Source organism: Physeter macrocephalus, chromosome 17, assembly GCF_002837175.3.
Source record: "Physeter macrocephalus isolate SW-GA chromosome 17, ASM283717v5, whole genome shotgun sequence".
Taxonomy (NCBI): Eukaryota; Metazoa; Chordata; class Mammalia; order Artiodactyla; family Physeteridae; genus Physeter; species Physeter macrocephalus.
Window position 1 is genome coordinate 12,377,852 of NC_041230.1, and position 26,729 is coordinate 12,404,580.

The following is a 26,729-nucleotide window of genomic DNA, read 5'->3' on the forward strand; positions in this document are numbered from 1 at the left end:
TTACTTACTAGATCTAGGCCTTCTTTCTATAGCAGTAATAGTGCCGTCATTCTGTTTTGTTTTTTACTTTTTATTTTGAAATAGAGACTCACAAGAAGTTGTAAAAATAGTACACCCATCTTCCCCCAGAGATGACATCTTTTTTTTTTTTTAATTTATTTTTAATTTTATCTTTGGCTGCATTGGGTCTTTGTTGCTGCACGCGGGCTTTCTCTAGTTGTAGCGAGCGGGGGCTACTCTTTGTTGCAGTGCGTGGGCTTCTCATTGCGGTGGCTTCTCTTGTTGCAGAGCACAGGCTCTAGGTGCACGGGCTTCAGTAGTTGTGGCTCGTGGGCTCAATAGTTGTGACGCATGGGCTTAGTTGCTCCACGGCATGTGGGATCTTCCCGGACCAGGGCTCGAACCTGTGTCCCCTGCACCGGCAGGCGGACTCTTAAACACTGCACCACCAGGGAAGCCTGTGACATCTTATATTAGTGTAATCCAGTATTAAAACCAGGAAATTAGCCTTGCACAGTGCTGTTAGCTGGATTCTAGCCCTGTTCAGTTTTTACATGCGCTCCTGTGTGTGTGTGACTGTCTGTGTCTATGCAGTTTGATCCCATGCAGAGATCTGTGGACGCACCACCACAATTGAGATACAAAACAGTGCCGTCTCCCCAGAGGAACTCCCTGTGCTACCTACCCCTTTATAGCCCCCGCCCCCTGGCAGTTGTTCATCTCCATGTGAGTTTTGTCCTTTGGAGAGTGTCATGTAAATGGAGTCATCCAGTCCGCACCCCTTTGAGATTGGTGTGCCCCCCAGGAGGGTCTGCCCTTTGTTTCGGTTAACGGTGTACCTTAGAAACTGCTCAACAGCTGATTTATTTAGCCCTGTGGGTATGATTTAATGAACTGCCGTGTCTCACAGCCATCGTAGCATATTATATAATCACTGCAAAAAGTTTTCTCATTAACCTGAAAACTTAGCGGAAAAAAAAAGCCAATTGAACAAAACCTTTTGGTCTTCAGTATGTCATTGTATTAGACAAAAAGCAGGCGCCATACGGTGGAGGAAGCGCCTGTTCTCTGACTCGGACCCCTTTTCTTCACTAATAAATCTCACCAGCAAGTCTTTTTGGTCTGTAAATCTGGAGTTTCTTCTTGTTGGGGAAACTCGTGTTTCTGATTTTGTGGGGTTTTTTTCTTTCTGAAAAGAAGTGTCAATGTAAATGATTGAGAAACGATCTATAATGGGAATAGAAAAAAAAGAGTTTTATTCGAGCCAAACGGAGGACTGTAGATCAGGAGACAGCCTCTCAGGTCTTAGGAACTGCTCTAGAGAAGCATGGTTTTCAGCACAGTTTGATACCTTGTTAGGACAAAGAACGTACATCAAACACGACTGGGAGTACATTCCTTCAAGGTTTCAAAAAGAGGAAAATAAAAAGATTAGCATGCAGACACAGTGAATCAGTATGGCCGTGGCACCTGGGAAGGGAACCTTGTCTTTGAAGGGCTACTAGCCTGGCTGTCATAGGAAGGGAGACATTTATCCCTGTCTTCAGAGTGGACGTTCTTTATTTCTGGTAAATGCATTCTCTTCTTTAGTTGGTTAAAGCAGCTGCACGTTGTACGTTTGACAGGCCATACGATGGGCTGTTCGGTGAGTGTAAAGTTCAAGCCAGGTGATGTAGATTTCAGGGTGATTGCCCCAAACCTCAATGTGTGAAAGTTTCTGTTTTGATCTCTGCACCATCAGTATGCTCACCAAGTGTTTGGATGTCTACTTCAGGAACTGCCCATTGGAGAAGAGGAGGAGGAGAGGGCAGGGGAGGATTCTGACGCCATCATGCAGCGAAGTATTATGTAAGTACCCGCCCCACACCCCTGCCACCGGCCTACATACTCCAAGTTCTCTGCTCCCCTCTCTGACTCTGCGCCTTATCTTAGAAGAACTCGGGTTAGTCTTCACGTAGGGATTTCCAGGAGTTGAGCAGTACAGAAAGTGGGAAAGGGGAACAGAAAAATGGGTAGCGTAGTAACCAAAATTTTTAGTTGCAGGGTTCAGAGACCCTGACCCCTGGTTCTCAATCAGGGGCAGTTTTGTCCCCCAGGGAACAACAGACATTTTTGGTTGTCACCACCTGGGGGGAGAGGGAATTTTCCACTAGCATCTAGTGGATAAAGGCCAGGCAGGCTGCTGAACATCCTATCCTACAATGCCCCGGATAGCCCTCCGCAACGAAGAGTGATCTGGCCTGAAATGCCGGTAATGCCCGGCCTGAGCAACCCGGTACTCAGTCAGGCTGGCTTCAGGAAAAACAGAAAAGGAATTCTTTGGCTTGTGTAGTGGAAACTTGGCTTTTTTTAAAATTTTTTTAAAAATTAATTAATTTATTTATTTTTGGCTGTGCTCGGTCCCCGTTTCTGTGCGAGGGCTTTCTCCAGTTGCGGCGAGCGGGGGTCACTCCTCATCGCGGTGCGCGGACCTGTCACTGTCACGGCCTCTCTTGTTGCGGAGCACGGGCTCCAGACGCGCAGGCTCAGCAGTTGTGGCTCACGGGCCCGGTTGCTCCGCGGCATGTGGGATCTTCCCGGACCAGGGCTCGAACCCGTGTCCCCTGCATTGGCAGGCAGATCCTCAACCACTGCGCCACCAGGGAAGCCCGAAACTTGGCTTTAACAGTCAGATCCAGTTGTCCAGACTTTCTCACTGGGACTCTGTCTCCATCGTTCAGCTCTGCTTTCTTGGATGCTGTATCACTCTGGCAGGCTGTCTTCCTTAGGCTTTTGGTACCCTAGAGTCAGCAATCCCGGTGGAAAGAGCTGGTCTCTTCCCAGCTGTCACAACAATATCTAGAGTTAAGTTTCATTGGCCCACCTTGGGCCGCATGCCGGTCCGTGAACCAGCCACTGTCGTAGCCCCAGGGATGCAGGGCCTTGAGTGGCCAGGCCCGGGGTCTGTGCCCTGGTTGTGGGTGAAAGGGCAGACCCACGCGAACCATAGGGACTGAGAGAATGTGGAGGAACGGGCATCACAAGAGGAGCGTGGAGGGCGATTCCCAGAAGGAGGGGATGGATTCTAGACAGATCCAGACCTGGATGTCACCCACAGAGACCTGGGAGTTGGTGGCTTACACAGAGCCCAGGCTGCATTTTTCTCAGGTGATGAGAAATCTGGGGAGTCTCTCCTGGGATGATGGCACTTTTGATTGCTTTCTGTCACCTTGCTTTATTTTATTTTATTTTTAAATTTTTTCCTTTTTTGGCTGTGCTGCGTGGCATGTGGGATCTTAGGTCCCTGACCAGGGATCAAACCCATGCCCCCTGCATTGGGAGCACAGAATGTCAACCACTGGACCATCACGGAAGTCCCTATTTTATTTTTTAAAGATTAAGTAAACTTTTAATTTTGGAATTATTTTAGACGTACCAAGAAGTTGTAAAGATAGCACAGAGAGTCCCTGTAGGCCTTCACCCGGTCTCCGTTGTTGACACTTTACACCACTGTGGTCCGTTGGTCACAATAAGGAACCAACAGCGATACGTTCCTGTTACCTAAGCTCCAGACTTCCTTTGCATTTCACCAGTTTATCTGTTAATGTCCTTTTCTGTTCCAGGATCTGATTTGGAGCCATATTGCATTTAGCTGTCATGCCTCCTTTGGGTGACAGTTCCTCAGGCTTTCTTTGTCATGACACCTGTAGCCTTACCCCCGGTTTGGTTTGTCTGATATTCTCATAATTAGCCTGGGGTTTTGGGCACTGAGGTGAGGTGCCCTCTCATTGCCTCATATTGGGGGTGCACGACGTCCCCAAGACATCGTAGGCAATGCTAAACTTCCTCGCTTGGCCAGGTCCCTGCGCCGTCAAGCCCCTGTTTTTCCCCTCTCGGTACTCTGCTCTCTGGGGCAAGCCACTCAGCCTAGCCAGGCTCAGGTAGAGGGGAGGAGGGCACCTTTATCTTTTTCAGAGCACGTAACGCCTTTGGACATCTTATATTTAGCTACTTGCTAATGTCTGCCTACCCCACTAGAGTGTCAGCCCCTCCAGGGCAGGGGCATATGTGCTTGGGTCATTGCCCTGCCCCTAGCTTCCAAGGACAGGCCTTGGCACATAGTAAGTGCATAGTTAATCCCTGTGGAATGGAAATTGGGATGTGTCCCGTCTCTCAGGTGAGTGGCGAGTTGGGGCAGAAAAATAAGCAGAGCGTTGCCTCCTCCATCTGATAAGCCTCAGTTTTCCTTATTAGTCCGAGAGGGTTGTTTGAAGTCTTCTGTTGCGTCCTGGGACGGGGACGGGTATCGGAAGCTGTGGAATGTGGTGTGTGTTAGAGGGGTTATTGGTTCTGTTATCATTCCCTTTCCCCCGCCCTCCTCTGCTCCTCCAGGTCATTTTTCCAGCCCAAGAAAGAGGGCAAAGTGAAGAAGCCAGAGAAGGAGATATCCAACAGCACCAGAGAAACAGAGTCCCCTCCAAAGTATGTTCTGGGGCTGGGATGTGGTGAATCTGTTCCTTTTATCAGTCAGGACCTGGCTCAGAATATCTCAGGACCCCACAGGGAAATTTTTGACTCCAGTAACTGGACAAGCCAAAGGTAGGGTCACCTTCAGGCACAGCTGGATCCAGGGCCTCAGAATTGTCTTCAGGGCTCCGTCGCAGTGTCTTGACTTCATTCTGGAGCAGACCCCACGAGGCAGAGACCCTGCCACTGGCCGCATCTAAATAGAAGAGAACAATGTTCTTTCCTCCAGTGTCCTTGTCCCAAATTCTCGGGAAGACCCTGCCCCTGGACCGGTCAGCTTTCCAAAGCATGCACTAAGGGTAGATTTAGCTCACACCCCCAGTTTGGGAACCTGGGCAAGTAACTTCACTTCCTGTACCCCAGTTTCCTCACGGGTAGCAGGGTATCATGATCGATATCAGGCTTTCTGTGTGGATTTGATGCATTAACACACTAACAACTTACAGAACAGTGCCTGGTTCATAAAAGACGCTCAGTAAGTGGTAAGAATGAGGTCATAATTTATCAACACTCGACTTTTAGATCCGCCCCTTTTGTGTTTGCACTGCTATATATACACACTATTGTATGTGGTTCTGTTTTCTGTGACATGTTTTAATGTCTTGAAAAATAGAGATCATACTGTGTATATGGTTCCTGAACTTGCTTTCTTCAGTGACAGTATGTCTTAGAGATTTTTTCCACTCCTGAGCACAAAGGACCATCGGATCCCTTTCACCTTCTGCTTTGTGTTCCGTTTTATGGATGTACTGTAGAAATTAATAAACATCCCCCTACCGATGGAGATTTAGGTTGTTTCCACTTTTTGGCTGAAAGAATCCATGCTGCAATTTAGTCAGTATGTGTGACTTCTTGGGCGCACATGCAGATTTTTTTTTCTAGCATAGATACCCACATGTGGAATTACACATGGCAATTATTAATACATCAACTCAGAAGTAGGTAAATAAAAATTTGAAGTGCTTCCGGTGTTTACTCTCCAGAGAAACTACTGTTACCGATTTGAGGTATATCCTGCCATACCTGTTTTCTATGCATAAAAACATACGTGCGCCAAATACAGTTAGTTGTGACACGTAGTAGGTGCTCAATAGATAATTGCTGAATGAATAAGTGTTTCTCACACTTATATATTGGATGGCAGGGACTCTCATTTTGGTCACTGTTATATCTCAAGTAGCTGGCACATGCCTGACATACAACAGATAAGAATATACATCTTTAATTTATTTTTAAATAGGAAAAGCAGGATTATTCTGTATGCAAGTTGCAGGTACATATGGGCAAACATTCACGTATCTTTTACATTCATGGAATCATACTGTATAGATTCATTTGGTCAACAAACATCTACTGAGAATCTACTATGTGCCGGGCGCCTAGACCCTGTGGGTTTAGCAGTGAATAAAATCAACAGCAACTCCTCTCACAGATTTGACAGTCTGCTTTCTCTCCCCACAAAAAAATGTCTTAGAGCCACGCACTTCATCTAAACTCACTTTATTCTCTTTAATGTTCCACGACAAGAGCGTGCCGTCATTGGCCCAAGCAGGGAGGTGTTTGTGTACGTCTTGGTCTTTGTCCAGACCGCGAGCTTTATGAGTGCAGAAACGGGCAGGAATCAGCTGTGTTCTCAGCCCCTTAAGTGACCTCCATCGGCAAGCATATTGGCTGTATTTTGACGGCCGTGTCTGAGTTCCTCACCAGACTGGGAGTGCCTCAGAGCTGGTGTCAGGGGAGTCGCTGGGCTGCTTTACCAGTAACCAAAGTCATGGTGACTTGGTTAAAGTTACAATTGCCTCTTTCTCACTTGAAAGATTCTGAGCTGTTTAAGCAGTTTGGGGCAGCTAGGTGACTCTGTACCACTTGGTGGTCCTGGGACCCAGGTTCTTTCTGTCCCCCTCTCTCTCTCTGCTCTGTCCTGCCCTCATCTGCATTGTCAAAGGGGGTCAGCAAGTCAAAGTTCTAGGGATAAGAGAGCAGTGAGGACAAGCAGTCAGGAGCAGGTTGCAGGTGTCAACATCCTATTGGTCAGAACTCATCACGTGGCCATACCTGGCTGCAGGGGAGGCTGGGAAATGTAGTCCCTACCTAGGGGACTCGGGGGCTTATATGACTGAAAGAGCGTCTCCAAAGGGATGTTGAAGGCCAGTCTCTGCCCTCACTAGGGACTTCACGTGCTCCTCAGCATCACCCATCACAGGGTGGGCACATAGGAGGCCTCCAGAGAGCGGGATGGGTGGATGGGTGACTAAGAGTATATGCTGAGGAGGCCCCTAGAAAATGTTCATTGAATGCTTGAAAGGCAAGGAAGGGAATGAAGCATAACAAAGGGGCTGGAGAATTTGGGAGTAGCGTCCCCACTCGTATCTGCTGGAAAAAAACCTCCCTTTTCTCATCCTCCAGGGTGGCGCTGAAGGAGCGGAATAGAGTGGTACCTGAGGGCGACTCTCCAGTGAAGAGGCCAGGGAGGAAGGCGGCCCGGGTCCTGGGCAGCGAAGGGGAGGAGGAGGAGGAGGAAGCCCCCAAGCCCCCCAAAAGCCAGGTAGGGCCCCAGCAGCCTGCCCACGTTTACCAGAAGAAACCATCATTCCCATTGGCCTTTGGAGCCGAGTGCAGTGGCTGCTCAGGAGAATTCTGGAGATGATGCCCCAGCGGGTGGAGGAGTTGAGTGGTCCTGCCTGGTCTCTGTGCTCCTAACCCCGCCTCTGCCCTGGGGCTGGGCTCGGCTCCCTGGCCTGGGGTGCCTGGGCAGCCTCAGCTGGCACGAGCAGCTCCCGATAGATAGCCCTCGCCTCGTAGGGTGGCCGTGAAGGTGCAGTGAGTCGATTCACACACGGATTGGAGAAGAATGCCTGCTACAGAGGAAGGGCTCGGAAATCCGTCCAGTCTCTCCTGTTGTGGGAGGGCTTTCCAACTTCAAATGCATCGGCTCACTTGCTCCTCTCATTTAAGTCATTTCATCCCTGTTGGCTGCTCTGAGGATAACGTCTGAAGTGCAGCACTTCTCAGTCTGTCGATGGTGAAGTGAGATCCTGTCTCCCCCCTGCTCAAACCCCCTGGCGTTGCCGGCTCAGGCCAAAGCTGTTCCTTACAGAGTCTCCAAGGCCCCTCAGAAGCCACTTCTTCCTTGTCATCTTCGTCTTTTCCTCGGCTAACTCTGCCCCAGGGTGCTTCTATACGGTCGCTTGCCATCCCTAGATGCCCTTGTCCAAGTGAATGCCCACATTCAGCCAGTGGGAAGAGCAGGGCACTCCACTTGCCTTTAGGTGAATGTTATTTGAACCAAAGGACCTGTATATCCTTACATTACATTGTGTAGACCTGGGGCTTCTGACCACACCTAGATGTGAGGGAGGCTGGGAAGTGTAGTCCTCAGTCTCCTGACCACACCTAGCTGCAGGGGATCCTGGGAAGTGTAGTTTTTAGTTGGGCTGTATTATGCCTAGCTAAAAATCAAAGATCCTGTTACTTTAAGGAAAAAAAGAATTGTTATTGGGGTCCATGATAGGGACAGTCTGGGACCATGAAACTACGCAGGATGGTGGAGGGATGGCCCAGGTAAGAGGGGATGAGGCCTAAGCGGGGCTGAGTCCCTCTGTACTCTCAAGCGTTTGGAAAATGACGTAGCTGGGTGCTCCCTCCTTCCTCCTCTCACTCAGGAATTGCTCTTTCTCTCCCCTTCCTGAAGCCTGCTCCAGATTCCCCACAAGTCTCCCCTCCCAGTCCTGGCACACTGCCTGAGAGCAGCCCTTCCCGCTCCAGCACCTCTCCCACGGTCGTCTCCCCATCAGGGATCCCGAAGCGTCGCACGGGTAAGGACCCCCTGGCCTCGCCCTTTCAGTTGCCTGTCTTTGTCCACACTTGGATTTCTGCATCATTCGGCCATCCTCGTGACAGCTGCGATTTTAGCGTTGTGGTTAAGAGCACAGCTCCACCATCCACCGGCTGTGTGACCTTGGGCAAATGACTTCCCTTCTCTGGGCTTTATCCGGAAAACGAATGATAATTACAGTACCTGCCACCCAGAGCTGTTGGGAGGATTAAAAGTGACTACGTGTAAGGGCTTGGAACTGGGCCCGGCCTGCGGTAAGCGCTCAGTAAATGTCGGTTGTTGTCACTGTGATGTGTGCAGTGCTGGAGGCCACGCAGCTCACTGTGGGAGCCCAGGGGAGGGCCCCTGACTCGAGGGAGACTTCTAGAAGAGAGCTTAACCAAGCTGAGCCCTGAGGGACAGAAGAGGAGTGAGCAGGGACTGAGGAGGGGAGAGGGTTCTAGGCTGGGGGCGTGTGAGTGGAAAAGGCCTTGGGGGCGCTGATGGCTGTTTGTGTTGTTGCTCAGAGCGGGGGGGCTGGGGACAGTGAGAGCCCTGAGGCTAGAGAAGGCCCACGGAAAGCCCGTCTGAGGAGTGGCGCCCCTGTCCCCAGGGGGGTTGGGAAGATTTTTGCACAGGGGAGGGACAGGGCAGAGACCCCCACATGACGCAGGGTGATACGGCCTGCGGAGACCCTGAACCGTGGTGATTGAGGAACTAAAATTTTTAAAAAAATTTTTTTTGGAGTATAATTGATGTACGGTATTGTTAGTTTCTGCTGTACAGCAAAGTGAGTCAGTTATACATATACATATAATCACTCGTTTTTAGACTCTTTTCCTGTGTAGGTCATTGCAGAGTATTGAGTAGAGTTCCCTGTGCTGTGCAGTAGAGGAATTGAATTTTTAATGCCACTTTAATTCAATTTAAATTGGAAAGCTGCCTCTAGTTTCAATTATTGAAGCCTTGCAATAATTTGATCAACTCGGATATGCGAAGCTACTTTCTCAACGGTAAATTCCATGAAATCTAACTAAACACATCGAGTATTTCTGATGAAAATTTAGTGCCCAATTGAGGTGTGCTTTTAAGTGCATCGGATTTTGAAGACTTCGCATAGAAAAAAGAATGTTACTCATTTCTTTTAATATTCAAAACATGTTGGAATCATCATATTTTGGATTTATCAGGTTAAGTAAACGATATTATTCAAACAATTCTCCTGGTTCTTTTTCCATTTCTCGGTGTAGCCACTAGAAAGTTAAAGATGATGTACGTGGCTCACTGTGTATTTCCACTGATGGTGCCGGTATGAGGAAAAATAGTGGTAACGCCGGATGCTAGGGGAGCTCCGGACTGAGGTGGCCCAGAGGAGGTGCCATCTGGCCTGAGTCTTGGAAGATGGGTTAGGGTTGGCTGTGCTGAGAAAGGGCGGTTGGGAAGTGTTGCAGCCAAGACAGCCCGTGCAAAGGCCTCGAGGTGGGAACAGCATGGCACGTGGGGGAACCCCATACACCTCGGCGTCTCTGGGCAATAAGATGCGATTTGGGGAGCAGGAAGGGTTTGAGGATAGTGTGTGGCGAGAGGTGAGGCAGAGAAGACGGTGGCTGCTGGCTCCTAAGATTAAGGAACCTGCTCGGGGTCACACAGCCAGGAAGCAGCAGAGGCCTGCACGGGAGCCGTGCCTGTGGGCAGGCAGAGGAGGGCAGGGGCCCAGAGCCTCCTCAGGGCCCCATCATCGCGGGGTCTGAGCTCACTGGGGTGGGGCAGGCGGGCCGGCACGGAGACCACACTGAGCCCTTTGCCTTCCCAGCCCGGAAGCAGCTTTCCAAACGGACATTTCAGGATGTCCTGCAAGAGCAGGGCAAGGATGAGGACGGAGGACCCGAGAAGAAGAAGAAGAAGGAGGAGGAGGAGGAAGAAGGTAAGGCCCTGGGTTTGCGGGGTGGGGACTGACTGTGTGCGTGTGTGTGTGTGTGTGAGAGAGTGTGTGTGTGTGTGTGTGTGTGTGCGTGTGTGAGAGTGTGATCTGGAGGGGCGGGGGCCTGTCTGAGAAGGCAGGGTGTGAGGACCCCACTGATTTGACACCTCTGTCCAAGAATCCACACGAGTCTGTCAGAATCCCACAGTCCCACCCGGGGAATTTTGTCATGAAAACATTCTGGAATACATTCGTTTGGCCATCTTAATTCAGTACGAATTCATATACAGCTTCTCACTTTTCTCTTCTATTTTTATGTTTCTCATATGGAATACATTTTCCTCTAAATGGTTTGTTTTTTGTTGTAAATCTTACCAGAAAGCAGAGAGGTTCGCAAACTTCCAGGGCCCATGGTGCCTTAGTAACTTTTTCATGGTGCCCCAAGGCAAGGCCAATACCTTTACTGTTCGGTTTGTTAAGTTGTTACGTCTGAACAACTATTTATTTATGTTCTAGCAACTTGGGCGTTTGAGACAATAATACATATAACGTTGAAAGGAAAAATAATATTTAATTTCACTGTTAAATAATCCTAATTAGTTACTAATTGTGATGTCTGCCGGGCACTGCACAATTGCTCAGACTGTGGAATCCAGTTGAACACTGCCGCCACTTTCCTTGTTGATTTTTGTGCAGTGCTTGGTGTTTATCATGCCCCCGGTGAGTACCCAGCCTTGCAGAAAGCTAACGTCAGGAGTTGCCAAGAATGTGATCTCATACTGACGCGCAAAATACCCTGAGCTAGTAGGTCATACGATGTCCAGCAGATGTCACCAATTTCCCTTGAAAATGTAAAATGTCCTCCGTGGGAAACACAACCGTAAAGACCCGATCCGTTGATCATTTGGGGCCTGTACGAGATTATAATAATCATAGCCTTTGCCACTGTCAGTTTGTTTAATAAAAGGTCCTGATTAGGTTTATCTTTCCCAGGGAAGATCTGGGTTTGGTGGGGATTTGATTTCCAGTTGGCAATTTTTAGTCAGTAACAGGTTTCACTGTAAATCCTGCAGTTTTAGCCGTTGATTTTGGGGGGTGAGACGGGCTTCTTTCTAGTGAGGCAGACTTTTCCCAAGTTAGTTGATGCAGTTTTTATTATTCCCCTGGAAGCGGGTTGTTTTTTTTTTTTTTTTTTTTTCCAATCAGCTTAAAAAAAAACAACACCTTTATTTTTATCTCTAACAAGTTTCTGTTGGCATTTTGAACCCTTTCCAGTTCTATTTTGCAGTGAATAATTCTAAAATAATGGTTCATAAGAAACAACTGGCCCTCTCTGTTTCTTAGCTGCTCAGGTGAGCATCGGGGTTGGTTTCCCTCAAGGTCCCTGCCAGGAGCGGGATGTCACGCCTCCCGTCACTTCACAGATGTTCAGTCAGCACAGCAAAGAAAAAACGGGGGCGGAGTGTCTTGGGAATCGAAATGCCCTTTGTGGGGGGCGGTCATAGTGACTTTTTGCCATCTGGCTTTTTTTTAAATCGGTCCTCAGAATTAGAGACACCACCAGAAAGCCTCACAGAGCCTGAAGGGGGCAAGAAGAAGGAAGCAGAAGAAGGGGACCAGCCCAGATCACCCCCTGAGCCCCTGAAGACCTCCAGTGAGTTTCTGGTCCTCTTCCTCCCTGAAGCCCCACCTCTCTGGTTTTGGGGGTCAGATGTCTTTGGAGGACAGTTAATTTAAATAAGGCTCAGATGAGATAAGACTTAAATAAGATTCTCCAGGGGGTTGTCTAAATGCAAATTCTAGGGGAAATTATAGGTTCTATTGCTATTATTATTATTTTTAAAAATATTTATTTATTTATTTGGCTGCGCTGGGTCTTAGTTGTGGCATGCAGGATCTTCGTTGCCGAGTGCAGGATCTCTTAGTTGCGTCATGCAGGACCTAGTTCCCTGACCAGGGATCGAACCCGGGGCCCCTGAGTTGGGAGTGCAGTCTTAACCACTGGACCACCAGGGAAGGCCGCTGTTATTATTTTTATTGTTATTTTTCCTCCATGCATGTGAGGAAAAAAAGAGCCAGTCATCCTCCAGCAAAATATCTTTCAGAAATTGTAGGCACTGTATGTTATTAATTGAGCAATAATTTTCAAATTTTTTAATTAAAAAAATTTTTTTTGGCCACACCACACGGCATGTGGGATCTTAGTTCCCCAACCAGGGATCGAACCTGCTCCTCCTGCGGTGGAAGTGCAGAGTCCTAACCACTGGACCACCAGGGAAGTCCCGAGCAATAATTTTTTTTAAGTTAGATAACCAGGGTGAGTTATAAGATTTTAGAGGTTAAAGTTACCCTCCCAGGCCATAGAACAGCTCCTGCAGTGAGGTGTCCAGAAGACTCCCATGGCAGAAAGAATGCTGTGGGATATTTTTAGGATGCAGGATCGTATCTGATTTTCTGCACCTGCAGAAGTGGGAATATTCTCTTATCGTACCGAGATTTTTTCCCCACCATCCGTAAGTCTCCGATCTCAGGCCAAATGCTAGAATTCCACCAGTCGGTCCTGAAGCATCAGGCCTGAGAGGCTCCAAAATGAAACTATGGAAAGGAAAAGGGCAGAATTGATTATGTCTTCCATCTTCAGGGTCAGAATGACCTTGAGGTTAAAAAAAATAGTCAAAATAGTTTGCATCACCATCTGACCTCTCTCGCTTTCAAAGCAAAGCCCCCAACAGAAAGCGTTTCAGAGCCCAAGGTGGCCGTGAAGCAGGGACCACAGGAGGACGGCCAGGCTAAGCCTCCCCCCAAAGCTCCCAAGACGCTCAGCAGTTTCTTCTGTGAGTTTCTCCCCCTCACCTTGCAGGGTTGCACAGGGAGAGGCGGGTGGATCTTTCTCCAGAGAGTGCGGCCTTCCCGTGGGTTAGAACGTCTAACTTGGTTAGAAAGTCTGACTCGCCTCTGGCAATGCTGGCTGGAGAGTGGTTGGCAGGCAGCGGCTGTCAGAAGGAGAAAGGACCGACCATTTCCCTGCTTCACTCCCAGCTCCCCGGAAGCCAGCAATCAAAAAAGAAGCGAAAGAAGAGGGACCCAGCGCTCTGAGAAAGGACGAGACCAAGGGGTGAGTCAGGATCTATTGTAGAGATGACAGCGGATTAAACAGAATAAGGCAGTGAGTCCAAGATCTCTCTGATCTGATTGTAGGTAGGCCTCCGAAAATGAGACCGGTAGTCACCATACATTCTTTCAGCCTTAAAATTTTGTGATTAGGGTTTAATTATTCTAATAAAAATTTGGGGGGATTCTTAATGGCAATTTTGTACCCCAGTTGAGACCTGATTACTGGGATTAAATGGCCCCATTTCAGCATGTGACTGCACTGTAGGAACGGTCGGCTCCTTTTCTTGGACGCCTACTATGTGTCAGATCCGGTGCCAAAGGTTTCTGTTATGCCTTTTTACTTCATCTCTGCAGTAGTCCTGCGGAGGAAGCAGGTATTTTAGCCATCGCACAGACATTGAGCCTAGTAGCCCAGAGAAGTTAGGTCATCTTCCCTGGGTCACACAGGGAGGTGGGGGTAGGGCCAGGCCTGAAACCTGGGTCCACTTGGTTCCTAAGCCTGGCCTCTTTTCACCATTGCCCCATCTTGCCTTCTGGGCCTGTGTCCATGCTTATGTTATTTATAAATAAGTTTCTCTAACAGAATCATTGTCTGACATGAAGTTTTATGTCCTGATTTTTATTTCATGTGATACTATGATCGTTTTCTGGGTTTTTTTTTTTTTAATTAATTGATTAATTTATATTTAGTTTTGGCTGCGTTGGGTCTTCGTTGCTGCGTGTGGGCTTTCTCTAGTTGCTGTGAGCAGGGGCTACTCTTCATTGCGGTGCGCGGGCTGCTATTGCGGTGGCTTCTCTTGTTGCAGAGCACAGGCTCTAGGCGCGCGGGCTTCAGTAGTTGTGGCACGCGGGCTCAGTAGTTGTGTCTTGCGGGCTCTAGAGCACAGGCTCGGTAGTTGTGGCGCACGGGCTTAGTTGCTCCGCGGCATGTGGGATTTTCCTGGACCAGGGCTTGAACCCGTGTCCCCTGCGTTGGCAGGCGGATTCTCAGCCCCTGCGCCACCAGGGATGCCCTGTGGTAGTTTTGCTTACGCCATATTCCCAGTCTGATCGCTGATGGCTGCCACCAGGAGACAAAGTTTCAGGGCCTCCAGTTTCCTTGCTTTTAAAATGGGGACTTATCAGTGGCAAAAAGCACACTCTTTTATGCACTGTTAACGGGTGTGCCAGGCAGCAGGCAGTTGTGCCTTCCATATCCTAATGCATCAAAGCCTCACAGCAACTTTGTGCGTCGTTTCTGTTGGTATCCCCATTTCACAGGTGAGAAAAGTGAGGCTTGGAGGCAGGACAGTATTGTGGAGAGGTTAGAAATCCCAGCTCTACCTTTGTCAGCTGTGTGACCTTGGCCAAGTGACTTAGCCTTTCTGGACCAGTTTCCTCCTGAGGGTTTGAAGCATTTAGACTAGGGTCTGGCCATGCCCAAGCTCAGCAAGTTGTGGCTATTATTATTATTAGGTCATTATTGTTATTATTTATTATTATTATCATTTTATTGTTATTTTGTTACTAATTTTGATTGCCTTGCTGAGGGCACAGACGGGGTGTATGGCAGAGCTGGGATTTGAACCAGGCAGTGTGGCGGTAGAATTTCTTACCCACCGCGCTCTGCCGTCTCTCGTTGTAATGATAGGAAGGACCAGGAGGGCTACCGCTTATCAAACGCTGGGTCCTTACAACTCACTGAGCGTGCTCCGTCCAGCTCAGCCATCTGCAACCCTGTCTGTGCATCAGGATCAGCTGAAGAGCTGAAAAAAATCTGAAGTCTCCTCCCTCGCCCTTCTGACCACCCCCCTTTGGTAGAGAAATAGGCCTGAGGCTGGGGAGTCAGTGTTGTTCTAAAAATGCTCCCCACAGAGTGCACCAAGGAGTGGGAACCCTCACCATAATTACCTCCTTAACCTCATGACAGCGTGTCAGGGTAGGGACTCCTTGTGGCTGCATCGTATAGATGGAGACACTGTGGTTCAGAGAGGGAAGCTGCTTCCTCACCACGACACAGCTGGTCAGTGATGGAGCAGGGATTTTAACCCAAATGAGTGGGACTGCGGTGGCTCTAATGGGGTCAGTGTGAGGCATTTCTAGAGGCATGTATAATGTAGAGGTTTAGAACAGTCCCTGGAACTGTGCTGCTTACTAGCTGTGTGACCTCAGGTGAGCTACTTAACCACTCTGTGCCCAGTTTCCTTATCTGGATATGGAGGGTAGAAGAGTCCCTGCCTACAGGGATGATTGCTAGCAGATGTAGTGCTCTTAGCACAGTGCCTGGCTCTTTGTGGCACCCAGGGAGTGTACCCTCCTCCTGCTGTTACAGCCAGAGTGTGAGGGAGGGATTGGCCGAGAGGCCGGGGGAGGTCCTTGCTTCTTGGACTGGACTTTGAAAAACATTCAGATCACGCTGCTCCACTCCAGCCACGCTGACCCCTTTTCTTTTCCTCAAACATGCCAGGCGTGTGTCTGCCGCAGGGCCTTTGCACTCACCGTTCCCCCCACTTGGAATGCTCTTCTCTCTGGTACCCACACCGCTCACTTCTCACATCATTCTGCCCAAACGTCTCCTCTGGCCTTCCCCTACCGCCCTCTGCAGTAGCACCTACCGTCCCGATTCCTCCCCCTACTTGGTTTTCTAAAATATTTTTGATCTAAAATGATTTATTCACTTAACGTTGTTTTGTTTGTTTGTTTTTCCCCCCTGACTCTCCCTCTGGAATGTGAGCTCCAGGTTAGCAAACTTGTTTTCATTCACTTCTGTGCGCTTGTGCCTGGAATAGTACCTGGCACTTAGTAGGTGCTCAGTAAATATTAGCTGGAGGAATGACTTCCCTTCGACCCAGGCATCTACCCTACAGTCTCCCTTTTCCCTCCACAGACACCTGGACCCATCCAGCTACAATCCTGCCAGGAACAACTACCAGCCCGTTGAAGATGCTTGCTGGAAGGTGGGCCAGAGGTGAGGCTTGGCCCTCCCCAGACCGTCCTTCTCCAGTCCCTGGCACTGCGGGAGGCCCTGTCTCCGGAGGCTTCAGTGGGAGAAAACTGGCACATCCCTCCCCTCCGTGTTTGGGGAGACCATCGGCAGCTCTGAAGGGGACGGAGAGAAAGCCCCAGGCAGTGGCTGGGCGGGGTTGCGTGCATCTGGGGATTTAGCAAGGCTGTCCCCAGGGAGGTGTGGGGAGGAAGGTGGCTGGAGGGGCAGCGTGGGTGTGCGCACAGCTCTTGTTTTCTCTTTTCCTCCCGCAGAGTCCCTTACCTGGCTGTGGCCCGGACGTTTGAGAAGATTGAAGAGGTTTCTGCGCGGTAATTAACCAGGCCGGCCCGGCCGGGGCCGCTGGGTGAAGGCCTTTCCGGTTCTGTCTCTCTGGCAGTCTCTGTGCCTCCAGCTGCTTAATCCTTTTAACCTCTCCTCTCTCAGCTTCACCCTGACATACGAGACCACAGGCCACGGGCATGGCCACGAGAGTGGCTGCAGGCCCTCTGGAGGCCCAGGCTCAAGAGGCCCAGCCATCATTTCTGCCTCATTTGTTGGTCAGAGCAAGATGTGAGGGTGAGCCCAGACCCCTGGCGTGAGGAAACAGCCCCCATCTCCTGGTGGCAGGAACGGAGTCTAGCCTGAGTAGTCAGAAGTAGCTGCCACCTGGCTGACATGCCTCGACGTTAGAGGAAATCCAGGTCTTGTTTGTAGCAAGAACCCCATCTCAGCCTGATACTAGCTCTGTGACCTTGGGCAAGTTACACGATCTTTCCACGCCTCCGTTTCTTTGCCTGTAAAATCAAATAATATCTAGCTCAGGGGAGCTGTGAGAATTCAGGGAGTTAGAGAATGCAGAGGGCTTAACACCGGTGCCTGGCACCTAGAAAACAGTCCATATGCGTCAGCTGTAACTTCTCTATAGATGACGGTCAGATGGAATTCCTTTTCCCCCCAGCAGCCTGTGATGGTGCCTGTGGCTCGGGTCACACGCCGGGCGCGGGTCGTGAGCCCTCTTCTCGTCTCTGTTCCCGGATTCCTTTTATCCCGCCACCGCCGCCCCACTTTGGTCCTGAAATGCCAGGTGGTCACACACCCCCCCCCACCCCGTCCCCTCCTCCAGGCTCCGGATGGTGGAGACACTGAGCAACCTCCTGCGCTCCGTGGCGGCCCTGTCGCCTGCTGACCTCCTCCCCATCCTCTACCTCAGCCTCAACCGCCTGGGGCCGCCCCAGCAGGGCCTGGAGCTCGGCATTGGCGACAGCATCCTCCTCAAGGCGGTGGCCCAGGCCACAGGTGAGGAGGGGGCTGTGGTGGAAGCCCCAGCTGTGGCGGGGGGAGCTTCGAGGGAGGGGGTGGAGAGGCCGGAAACACCTGGGAGACGATGGAGGGGGACTGGGAAGGTGGAGAGACGGGGAGAGTGAGGGCAGAGAGTGGGGGGAGGGGGGCGGGGGTGGCAGGGCGGGGAAGAGCAGGACCAGGTCTGCGCCGAGACCCGGTCGGGGTGGGAGGAGGTGCTGCAGGCCCAGAGCAGGACGGGGGCCGGGACTGAGGGCTGGGGCTCGTGGAGGTAGCAGGGCTTCGACCAGCAGAGCCGCGAGGGGAGATGAGGAAAGAGCAGGGTGTGGGCGGGGCCGGCAGCCTCCAAGGGCCTGGAATGCTCCATGTTTGTGGCGGCGTCGGGAGCTGTGGAAAGGTCCTGAGCAGGCAAAGGGCAGGGTCGGTTCCGGGCCCGCGTGGGGGATGGACAGGAAACCAGGAGGCCGGGGAGGAAGTGGGGGCCGAGGTCCAGCGGGAAGAGGAGCTGAGGCCAGGGTAGCTGTGGGTGGCAGAGGAGAGGGCAAGGGAGGAGAGAGACGGGGGCCAGGAGGGAACTGCCTGGGGGCGGTCAGGGATGGAGGAGGTGAGAAGAATACCCCAGGATCCATCATGATGGACCCACCACCAGGACAGGACACCTTGAGGGGCAGGCCGGTTCAGGGGAAGTTACTAAATTCAGCTTGGGACCAACCTGTATCTGTGGGCCACCCAACGATCGAGGAAACGAAGCTCAGGAGATCTGGATCACAGAGCAGGGTCTGGGAGCCCTGAGCTTCGGAGGCCTGGTTACGTGCTGGCCGGTTCTGGTGCCCACGGAGAGGGTCTCTGGGGAGGAGAGGGGCGGGGCTTTGAGTCTCACCTTGGGCAGCACCAGCGCTTAAGGAAGAAGAGGTTTGAGGGTTTCGTGAGGGGACAAGGTGCCTGAGGAAGGTTGACTGGGAATGGAAGAGAGTCATGGGGTCGTCGGAGCCGGCGGAGCTGAGATCAGAATCCTCCCACGCTTTCACTCAAGACACATTCATTAGGTGCTGACGCCGCAGCAGACCCGCTGCAGACCGTGTCCATTAGGATACTTCCCCCTGCTAGTAACACAAAACCCAACCACGCTGGCGCAAAGGAGGAAGGATTTCTCCTCCTTACGTAGTGAGGAGTGGAGAGTAGGCGGCAGCCGGTGCCGCCCGGCCTCCCTGCCAGATGGGACCGAGGGGCCGAGGCCGTTTCCGCCCTTCCGTGTTCACGCTCACATGTGTCTCCTCGGGCCCCTTCGGCTGCCCGGCCCAAGGGGTGTGGAGAGTTGGTCGGGCGATACCACTTATAGGCACGGGGCCTGGCACCTCGGTCGTGTGTCCTCGTGGCTTCCAGATAAAGCTTTGGAATATAATCGTTTCGGAAGTGAGTTGGGGTGGATCCAGACACCAGAAGCTGCTCTGTATTTTGCGTGTCAGCGATGCTATGGAATAGATAAGCGTAGGTCGTTGTCAAAAAAAAAATCTCTGGCCAAGCGGCCAGAGATTAAAATGTGTGCTGTCTCATTGTGAATTGCTTTCCCCCCGTTTCTTTCGTACGTGAGCTGGGGCGTTGTGCTGAACTGATATGTGTGGGTAAGTTGTGTCATCTCTGCATTTCTTCCCGAGTGGAGAGGAGTGACACAAAATGCCCGTCCTGGGAAGGGCCTGGGGTGCTGATAGGTGGAGAACTGCCGGGCAGAGCTGTTATGATAACTTGCCTCCACCTTCCCAGCCTCCTGCTCTTTTAAAAATGTGTTTTATTGCAGTATAGTTGATTTACAATGTTGTCTTAATTTCCGCTGCATAGCAAAGTGAGTCCGTTATAGGTATGTTGGGCCGGCCAAAAAGTTCGTTCGGTTTTAAGTAAAAAAGGCACGTTTTTTCATTTTCACCAAGAATTTTATTGAACAACGTATTCACTAACCAAACAAACTTTTTGGCCAACCCGATAGATATACATTCTTTTTCATATTCTTTTCCATTATGGTTTATCACAGGACGTTGAACATAGTTCCCTGTGCTCTGCGGTAGGACCCTGTTGTTTATCCATCCTATATATAATAGTTTACATCTGCCAATCCCAAACTCCCACTCCTTCCCCACCCCACCCACTGCCCTTGGCAACCACAGGTCTGTTCTCTGTGTCTGTGAGTCTGTTTCTGTTTCGTAGCTAAGTTCATTTGTGTCATATTTTAGATTGCACATATAGGTGATATCACGTGGTATTTGTCTTTCTCTGTCTGACCTCACTTAGTATGATGATCTCTAGTTGCACCCACGTTGCTGCGAAGGACTTTATTTCGTTCTTTTTGTACGGCTGAGTCGTACTCCGTCGTAGGCATGCACCACATCTTTATCCAGTCATCTGCTGATGGATATTTAGGTTGTTTCCGTGTTTTGGTTATTGTGAACAGTGCTGCTATGAACATAGGGGTCCAGCCGCCTACTCTTACAGCAAGGGGCGCCCATGGGACCCAGCCTAGACAATAAGTAAGGCCAGAACACCTCCACTGTGTTTAAATTGATGACTTCAAAAGGATAAGGTGACAGAAAACAAGCGAAGGCCCATCGGGCTCTGCCGGAGGATGTTAATGAGCAACTAGAGGACCGGCAGAGGGTCCCTTGGCCGCCTTCTCCGTCTACACTTGCTCCCCTGGTGATCTCATTCCACCCCAAGGCTTTAAATCCCGTCTACACGCCGATGACACCACCCCAGACATCCCCTCTGGTGTAGACGGGTTCATCATCCAGGCCGCCTGGAGCGGGAGCCGTGTGGCCACACCTCTCCTTGCCTTCACACCCTCTCTCTCCGCCCCCCAAGGCCGGCAGCTCGAGTCGGTCCGGGCCGCGGCGGCCGAGAAGGGCGACGTGGGGCTGGTGGCCGAGAGCAGCCGCAGCACCCAGAGGCTCATGCTGCCCCCGCCCGCCCTCACCGCCGCCGGCGTCTTCACCAAGTTCCGGGACATCGCGCAGCTGGCCGGCAGCGCTGTGAGTGGGCAGGCGGCTCACCCCTTCTCCAGACCCTTTTCCCCTGGGGACCCAAAAGGCTCTGGTTAGACTGTTCAGGGCTGGATCGCCTTGGTCCTGCTTGTGGGGTCCGAGCTTCCTTTCCTTCTGCTGCTTTCAAGGCCGAGGGAACCTCTTCCTGAGAGTCTAGCCCTGATCTAGTGTGGGCCGTGGGACACGGCTCCATGAACATGTGCTGAGCAAAGCTAGGGTGGGAGGCAAGAAGTGAGCGAGCTTTTCACCGCGCTGTGAGCGCGCGGCTGTGGGGTGGGGGAGCGAGGTGGGGGATGGCGGGGGCAGGTATCCCAAGGGTGGCAGCTCCCCAGGCAGCATGGATGGTGGGGAGGTGTGGTCCCCTCCCCTCCCTTCACCCCAGGCACTGACTGCCCTTCCCCCCATTTCTTCAGTCCACAGCCAAGAAGATGGACGTCATCAAAGGCCTCTTTGTGGCCTGCCGCCACTCAGAAGCACGATTCATCGCCAGGTGAGTATGGGGGCCTGTGAGGGTGGGGAGAGGTGAAGGTGGAGAGGGACTGGCAGCTGTATCACTGCTAGTGCCCCGACCGCCCTTGGATGAGAACAGCGTGAGAGAGGAGCCTGGGCCCTGCGGGGGCGGGATGGGAACATAGGTTTCCTTTCACAGCCGGCTCCTCTTCTCAGTAGCACTGCCTGGAGAAGGGTCGGGGCTCGTGGGTGAAGAGTGCCGCGGTTGATTAGTGATGTCTGCCTTGGCCTGAGTGGGGACAGTAAGCAGGGTAGCTAAGCGGTAGCCATCCTTGAAGTATTTCTCCGACATAGTCGTTGGAGTGTTCCTTGGGTACCCTGCCCCATGCCACGTGCTTTCTTCCTCCCTGGAGCTCTTGGAGGTGGACCCTGTCGGTCTCACCCCAGTTTTACAGAAGGGGAGATGGAGGCACAGGGAGGTGAAGCTTCCTGCCTGAGGTCGCTGGCTCAAAGCAAGGCATGCGGCAGGGACAGGTTTCTGACCATCACACTCTGGCACCCCTGGCGCAGGCTGCCTTCCAGTTCCAGGCCCAGCTCTGGCCCTGCCCCACCTTCCCCGAGTCACTCCAGTTTCTCAGAGGGCAGCTGAGGAGAGAGGCGGAGACGCCTGCAAGGCCCCTAGTTCTGTCCGCAGGCGCTGCCAGCCGTCGCGGTGGTTACTGGCCGGCCTCAGTTTCCTCCTCTGTTAAGTGGGGCTGTGTGATCTCAGGTCACTTCCGGCTCTGGAGGTTGCCCTGGTTTTGAGGAGAGGGTCGAGGTGGGGGAGACTGGACGAGGGAGTAGCAAGGGGTAGAGGGCGGGGTCGGACAGATACGGACAAGCCCACTCCCCGTTACCTGCTGTCTCCCCAGAGCCCTGAGTGGACGGCTGCGCCTCGGGCTGGCAGAGCAGTCGGTGCTGGCGGCCCTCGCCCAGGCCGTGAGCCTCACCCCGCCAGGTCAAGGTGAGCCCCCGTGGCCCGCCCCGTGCCCACCACTCGAGTTAACCAGGCTGCCCTTCTCCTTGTCAGAAGCCCACGCCCACACGTGGTTCCCACCTCCCCCTGCCACTCCAGGCTTCTCTCCCCTGCGGACACTGTCCCCGGCACCACCTCCCACTGTGGACTCGGGTGGCTGAGCGGGGTTGGGCCCATCCCAAAGCCTCTTCTGCTGGGGCTTGTCTTAGAATTCCCCCCAGCCGTGGTGGATGCTGGGAAGGGCAAGACAGCAGAGGCCAGAAAGACATGGCTGGAGGAGCAAGGCATGATCCTGAAGCAGACGTTCTGGTGAGTTCCAGGGGCCCTGGGCAGAGCGAGAGGGGTGGGGGGAGCCAGAGGGGGGCGGTGGGCAGGGCCCGAGGGGTCATGGGTGAAGTGGGAGGGGCCAGCAGCCGGCAAGCATCCGTGACCATCACAGGGCTAGTGACAGAGCACTGGGTGGTGATCCAGACGAGACTGGTGCCGGGCACAGGGATGATGACAGAGATCGGGTCAGGGACACGGGGGCCGGGAGAGACGCTGACACGGGGAAGAGGAGGAGGTATCAAGAGGTTTCCAGGTTCAGACAGGACTGCGCACGTGGAAAGGCCACGAGAGCCCCAGATGGGGGCTGGTGACTGACGCACAGTGAGGGGTCGTGACGGTCACGGAGAGGACGTCTGTGGAGTGGTGGTGAGGGCTCCAGAGAGAGCCACATGGAGGGACCTAGCTAGCTACCGAGCCAGGGCCGGCCACAGCGGGACGGTGACAGCCCAGACGGGAGTGTCAGCGGCAGGAGGGCAAACGAGCCATTCCGCAAATGCCCACGGAGCACCTGCTCTGGGCCAGGCCCCTTGGGTGCCGGGCACACGAGGCAGACAAGCCCTGCGGAGCCTCTGGGGCCAGGGCGGCAGCCTTAACTCTGCCCCTGCGTGGGCACCTACAGACTGTCGCCCTCAGGCCTGCCCAGGCCAGTTAAATCAGAATCTTCGCAGGTGGAGGCTGGCCTTGAAGAAACACTTTTTCGAACACATCCTTGGGTGGCTGTGACAGGTAGCCGGGTGGAGAATCACTCGTCTCATGATGACAGACGGGGAGCGGCGGTGGGCCCGGCTCAAGGGAGGCGGAGTCAGAGTGCTATGTAGTGACACTGAGGGAGGGCTACGACAGAGACAGGGCGACACGGAGAGTCGGGGACAGGCAGGAGCGGACCCTGGGACCAGGTGACAGGCAGAGGTGGCTCTTGCAGCCAGAGGGCAGAGTTCTAGGAACACATGCCCCACCTTGTTCTCGCCCCCGCCCCCCGCCCAGCGAGGTGCCTGACCTGGACCGGATCGTCCCCGTGTTGCTGGAGCACGGTCTGGAGCGGCTCCCGGAGCACTGCAGGCTGAGCCCAGGTACCAGCCCCACGGGCCCCTCTGGAGGCGGTCTAGAGCCTCACCCTGGGCCCCAGGCGCTGGGCTGGCCGCCTTCCGGCTCCGCTCCCTCCGCCTGGCCTTGGCTTCTGCCCTCCAGGGCGGCCGTGGGAGGGCCCGCTGCCCAGAGAGCACCCGTCTCAAGCCGCAGGACCCTCTCCTCCAAAGTCAGTCCTGTCCCTTGTGCCAAAAGCCGTTCCTTTTCTGCTCGGACTTCCCACTTCTGTGTCAGAGCTGCTACACCAGAGATACCCCAAAAGGCGAGGCAGGCAGACAGACAGACTCTCGTTTTCTTGTACGTAAGAGTCCAGAAGGAGGCAGGAGGCCAGGGAGGGGCCGCGCAGCACCCCAGGGCTTAGCCACCCAGGCTCCCTCTGTCTCGTCACTTCGTCATCCTGAGGTTGTCGCCCTCGTGCGCCCCCCCCCCACCCCGTCCACCTGACCTCACTCTCATCGCAACCCCCCAGGGGTCCCCCTGAAACCAATGTTGGCCCACCCAACCCGGGGCGTCAGCGAGGTCCTGAGGCGCTTTGAGGAGGCAGCTTTCACCTGCGAGTACAAATACGATGGACAGAGGGCACAGGTAAGGGGGTGGCCGCGTTCCTTCTGCAGAGAGGGGCACGCCGTCGAGCAGGGCCGTGGGGTCCCTCAGACCCGAGTTCCAGGCCGGCCGGCCTCTGCCCGTCTGGTCGTGCGCATCTCTCGGGGCCGTAGTTCCCACCTCCGGGCAGTGTGCGACCGTAGCCCCCTGACTGGCTTCTCTGAGAATCCGCTTTGATAATATCGTCACAGGCCTGACCCACGGCGGTGGGAGTTCAGGCGGCGTCGGCTGTACTCGTGCCCCGCTGGTGGGTGTATTAATGTAACAGGTGCCTCCCGGGGCCGGAGATGTCCTTGGTCTGGGCTGTAAGGATGCTCCTTGTGGCTCTTCTGTCCTGGGGGGAGTTGGGGCCGGCTCCGCCCTGTTCCTCACCCCGGGATGGATAAGCGAGCTTGGTGGGCGCCACCCTGTGGTGCCTTGAGGAGGCTACACGCGGTGGATTCGGTAGACGCTTAACAACACAGATGGATCTTTGAAATACAGTGCTGAGAAGAAAATGAACGAAATGAGGTACCATAGTGACAGTGACTTTAAAAAATACATATATATGTTTAAAGTCATATATTACGTCATACACACACACCACTATTTCTTGGGATAATATACGTGTTAGGTGGCACATATGTAGCACTACTCAAGGACTGTGGCCCAGACATAGTAAAATGAATAAATTAAAATCATAAAAAACAGAATGATGTTTACGGCCTAACAGCGTCCAGACAGGTGAACACATACACGCAGAGCAAAGTGCCTGTGCTTGCGGGGGAGGGTAGGGACTGGAGATGAAGAAGAGGTGGCGGGCACTTCCACACACAGGGCTGGGAGGTGCTGTTTGAACCAAGGAGAGGATTCACTCAGGTCTCTGCACCAGTACCTCCTCCAGAGCTTCTGGAACCGTCTGCCAATGAAAGTGGGGTCGAGAAAGGAGGGGCCCCTGGGGGCGGACCCGACCCTGAATCCCTCTCCGCTCCCCCGCTGTGGCAGATCCATGTTCTGGAAGGCGGGGAGGTGAAGATCTTCAGCAGGAATCAGGAGGACAATACCGGAAGGTACCCCGATATCATCAGCCGCATCCACAAGGTGGGCACCAGCCACTGCCTCTCACTCGGGTGGGGGCCGGGGCTGCACTTACGGGTGCAGAGAACTGAGGCCCCGCCAGGCCAGCTCGGCACAGCAGGGGTTGATGGGAAGGAGATTGGAGTGCGTTGGGCTGCAAATAACGGAACAACTGCAGATGTCCTCCCAAACCCAGCTTGGTCCTCTGTCCTCTGCTGCCCTTGGCTGGTTCCTTTCATCCCGACGCCTGTCCCCTGTGGTCTCCCGAGTAGCCACCACGCTTCCAGACAGACAGGAGAGGGGTTCCAGCTTCTATCCCTTCCCACAAAGGAAGTTAGTGCTTTTCTGGGTACCTCCTACCACCCCCGGCTGACTCCAGCATGGGGGTCCCTGTCCAGCACTGGTTGCCATGGCCACTCTGGTGCAGCAGAGGCCGGGGAAGCCTCTCTGACAGGGAGAGGGTTTGGGATGAGGGTGAAGGCAGCCTGCAGACTGGCCCCACAGCCTAACTAGGGCTGGGTCTCAGAGGCCCTGGAGCCGGGGGCGTCTCTGCCCTCAAGGGGGTGGTTTGGGGCCTTTTTTAGGAGTCTTCCATCAAAGAGCCATTCTCCTGCCTTCCCTAATTAATAAGGAAATTTGTTCTTTCCTAAAGCAGCAGGACAGAAGTAACAGTATACAGCACAGGCATTAAAGGAGTTCCTGTTACATGCCAGGCGCTGTTGTTTTAAACCAGCTTAAGGTGTAGCTTTGTAAAAGGTTCTGATAGAGTTTGAAGAGTTTTGACAAGTTCATACACCCACAGAAGCGGCATGTAAAACGTTTCCGTGTTTTCGTCACTCCAGAATGTTACCCCGTGCCCCATGCCAAGTAGGCCCCTGTCCCCACCCCCATCAGCCATCTCCTGAGGCAACAACCACTGATCTGCTTTTTCATTGGGACAGGTTCGTTTTTGCCTCTGCTAGAGCTCCAGATAAGTGGTCACAGGGTCTTTTGTATCTGGCTTCTTTCGCTCATTCATTCAACAAGTATTTGTTGGGCGGCTGCCCTGTGCTGAGCCCTGTGCTGGAGGCTGGGGCTTTAACAGACGGCGGGGCAGGCAGATCTTCATCAGTCCCGCTGCTGCCTCTATGAGTATACTCAGAGATGGGGCGCTGAAGAAAAGGTCCAGCGTTCTTTGAGCCTTTAAAAGAATAAGACTTAGACTCGGTGTCAGGAAAGCAAGGCCATCACCAAGCACAGCCCAGGGTACAGTGGGAACGGTGCCCCTGGAGTCGTGCAGGTTCTAGAGTAAACAGCATGTGCAAAGGCCCGGTGGTTGGAGGGGGCACGGCCCATTCAAGAAACAGAAAGGCTAGTGCATTGGGTTACAGAGCCTGAGTCTGGGGGGGACAGGTGAGGCGAGGGAGGGCCACGGGCTGACCAAGGAGAGGTCCCTCAGCTTTGGGGAGCCGTGGGGTGGTTTTTAGCCGGGATGAGAAGTGATCAGATTTGGAGTTTGCCAAGAGCAGCCTGGCTGCTGCGAGGAGAGTGGATTGGATGGGGTC

General features: G+C 53.0%; 1 protein-coding gene across 2 annotated transcripts in view; it reads left to right on the forward strand.

Moving 5' to 3' along the window:
- LIG1 (DNA ligase 1) overlaps window positions 1–26,729 on the forward strand; it is a 42,224-nt gene that overhangs the window by 7,801 nt on the left and 7,694 nt on the right. The window contains exons 2-19 of one of the 2 annotated variants that reach the window (XM_007112357.4): window positions 1,775–1,848; window positions 4,372–4,461; window positions 6,913–7,051; window positions 8,198–8,321; window positions 10,134–10,244; window positions 11,788–11,895; window positions 12,959–13,075; window positions 13,281–13,356; window positions 16,222–16,302; window positions 16,593–16,649; window positions 17,444–17,616; window positions 20,470–20,636; window positions 21,062–21,138; window positions 22,010–22,101; window positions 22,323–22,422; window positions 23,425–23,510; window positions 23,996–24,111; window positions 25,114–25,209. In XM_007112357.4, coding sequence (XP_007112419.2) covers window positions 1,832–1,848; window positions 4,372–4,461; window positions 6,913–7,051; window positions 8,198–8,321; window positions 10,134–10,244; window positions 11,788–11,895; window positions 12,959–13,075; window positions 13,281–13,356; window positions 16,222–16,302; window positions 16,593–16,649; window positions 17,444–17,616; window positions 20,470–20,636; window positions 21,062–21,138; window positions 22,010–22,101; window positions 22,323–22,422; window positions 23,425–23,510; window positions 23,996–24,111; window positions 25,114–25,209 — 1,827 coding nt within the window. In that variant the 5' untranslated portion in view covers window positions 1,775–1,831. The remainder of the gene's footprint in view (window positions 1–1,774; window positions 1,849–4,371; window positions 4,462–6,912; window positions 7,052–8,197; window positions 8,322–10,133; window positions 10,245–11,787; window positions 11,896–12,958; window positions 13,076–13,280; window positions 13,357–16,221; window positions 16,303–16,592; window positions 16,650–17,443; window positions 17,617–20,469; window positions 20,637–21,061; window positions 21,139–22,009; window positions 22,102–22,322; window positions 22,423–23,424; window positions 23,511–23,995; window positions 24,112–25,113; window positions 25,210–26,729) is intronic. The other variant, XM_007112358.4, reaches the window with a different exon arrangement.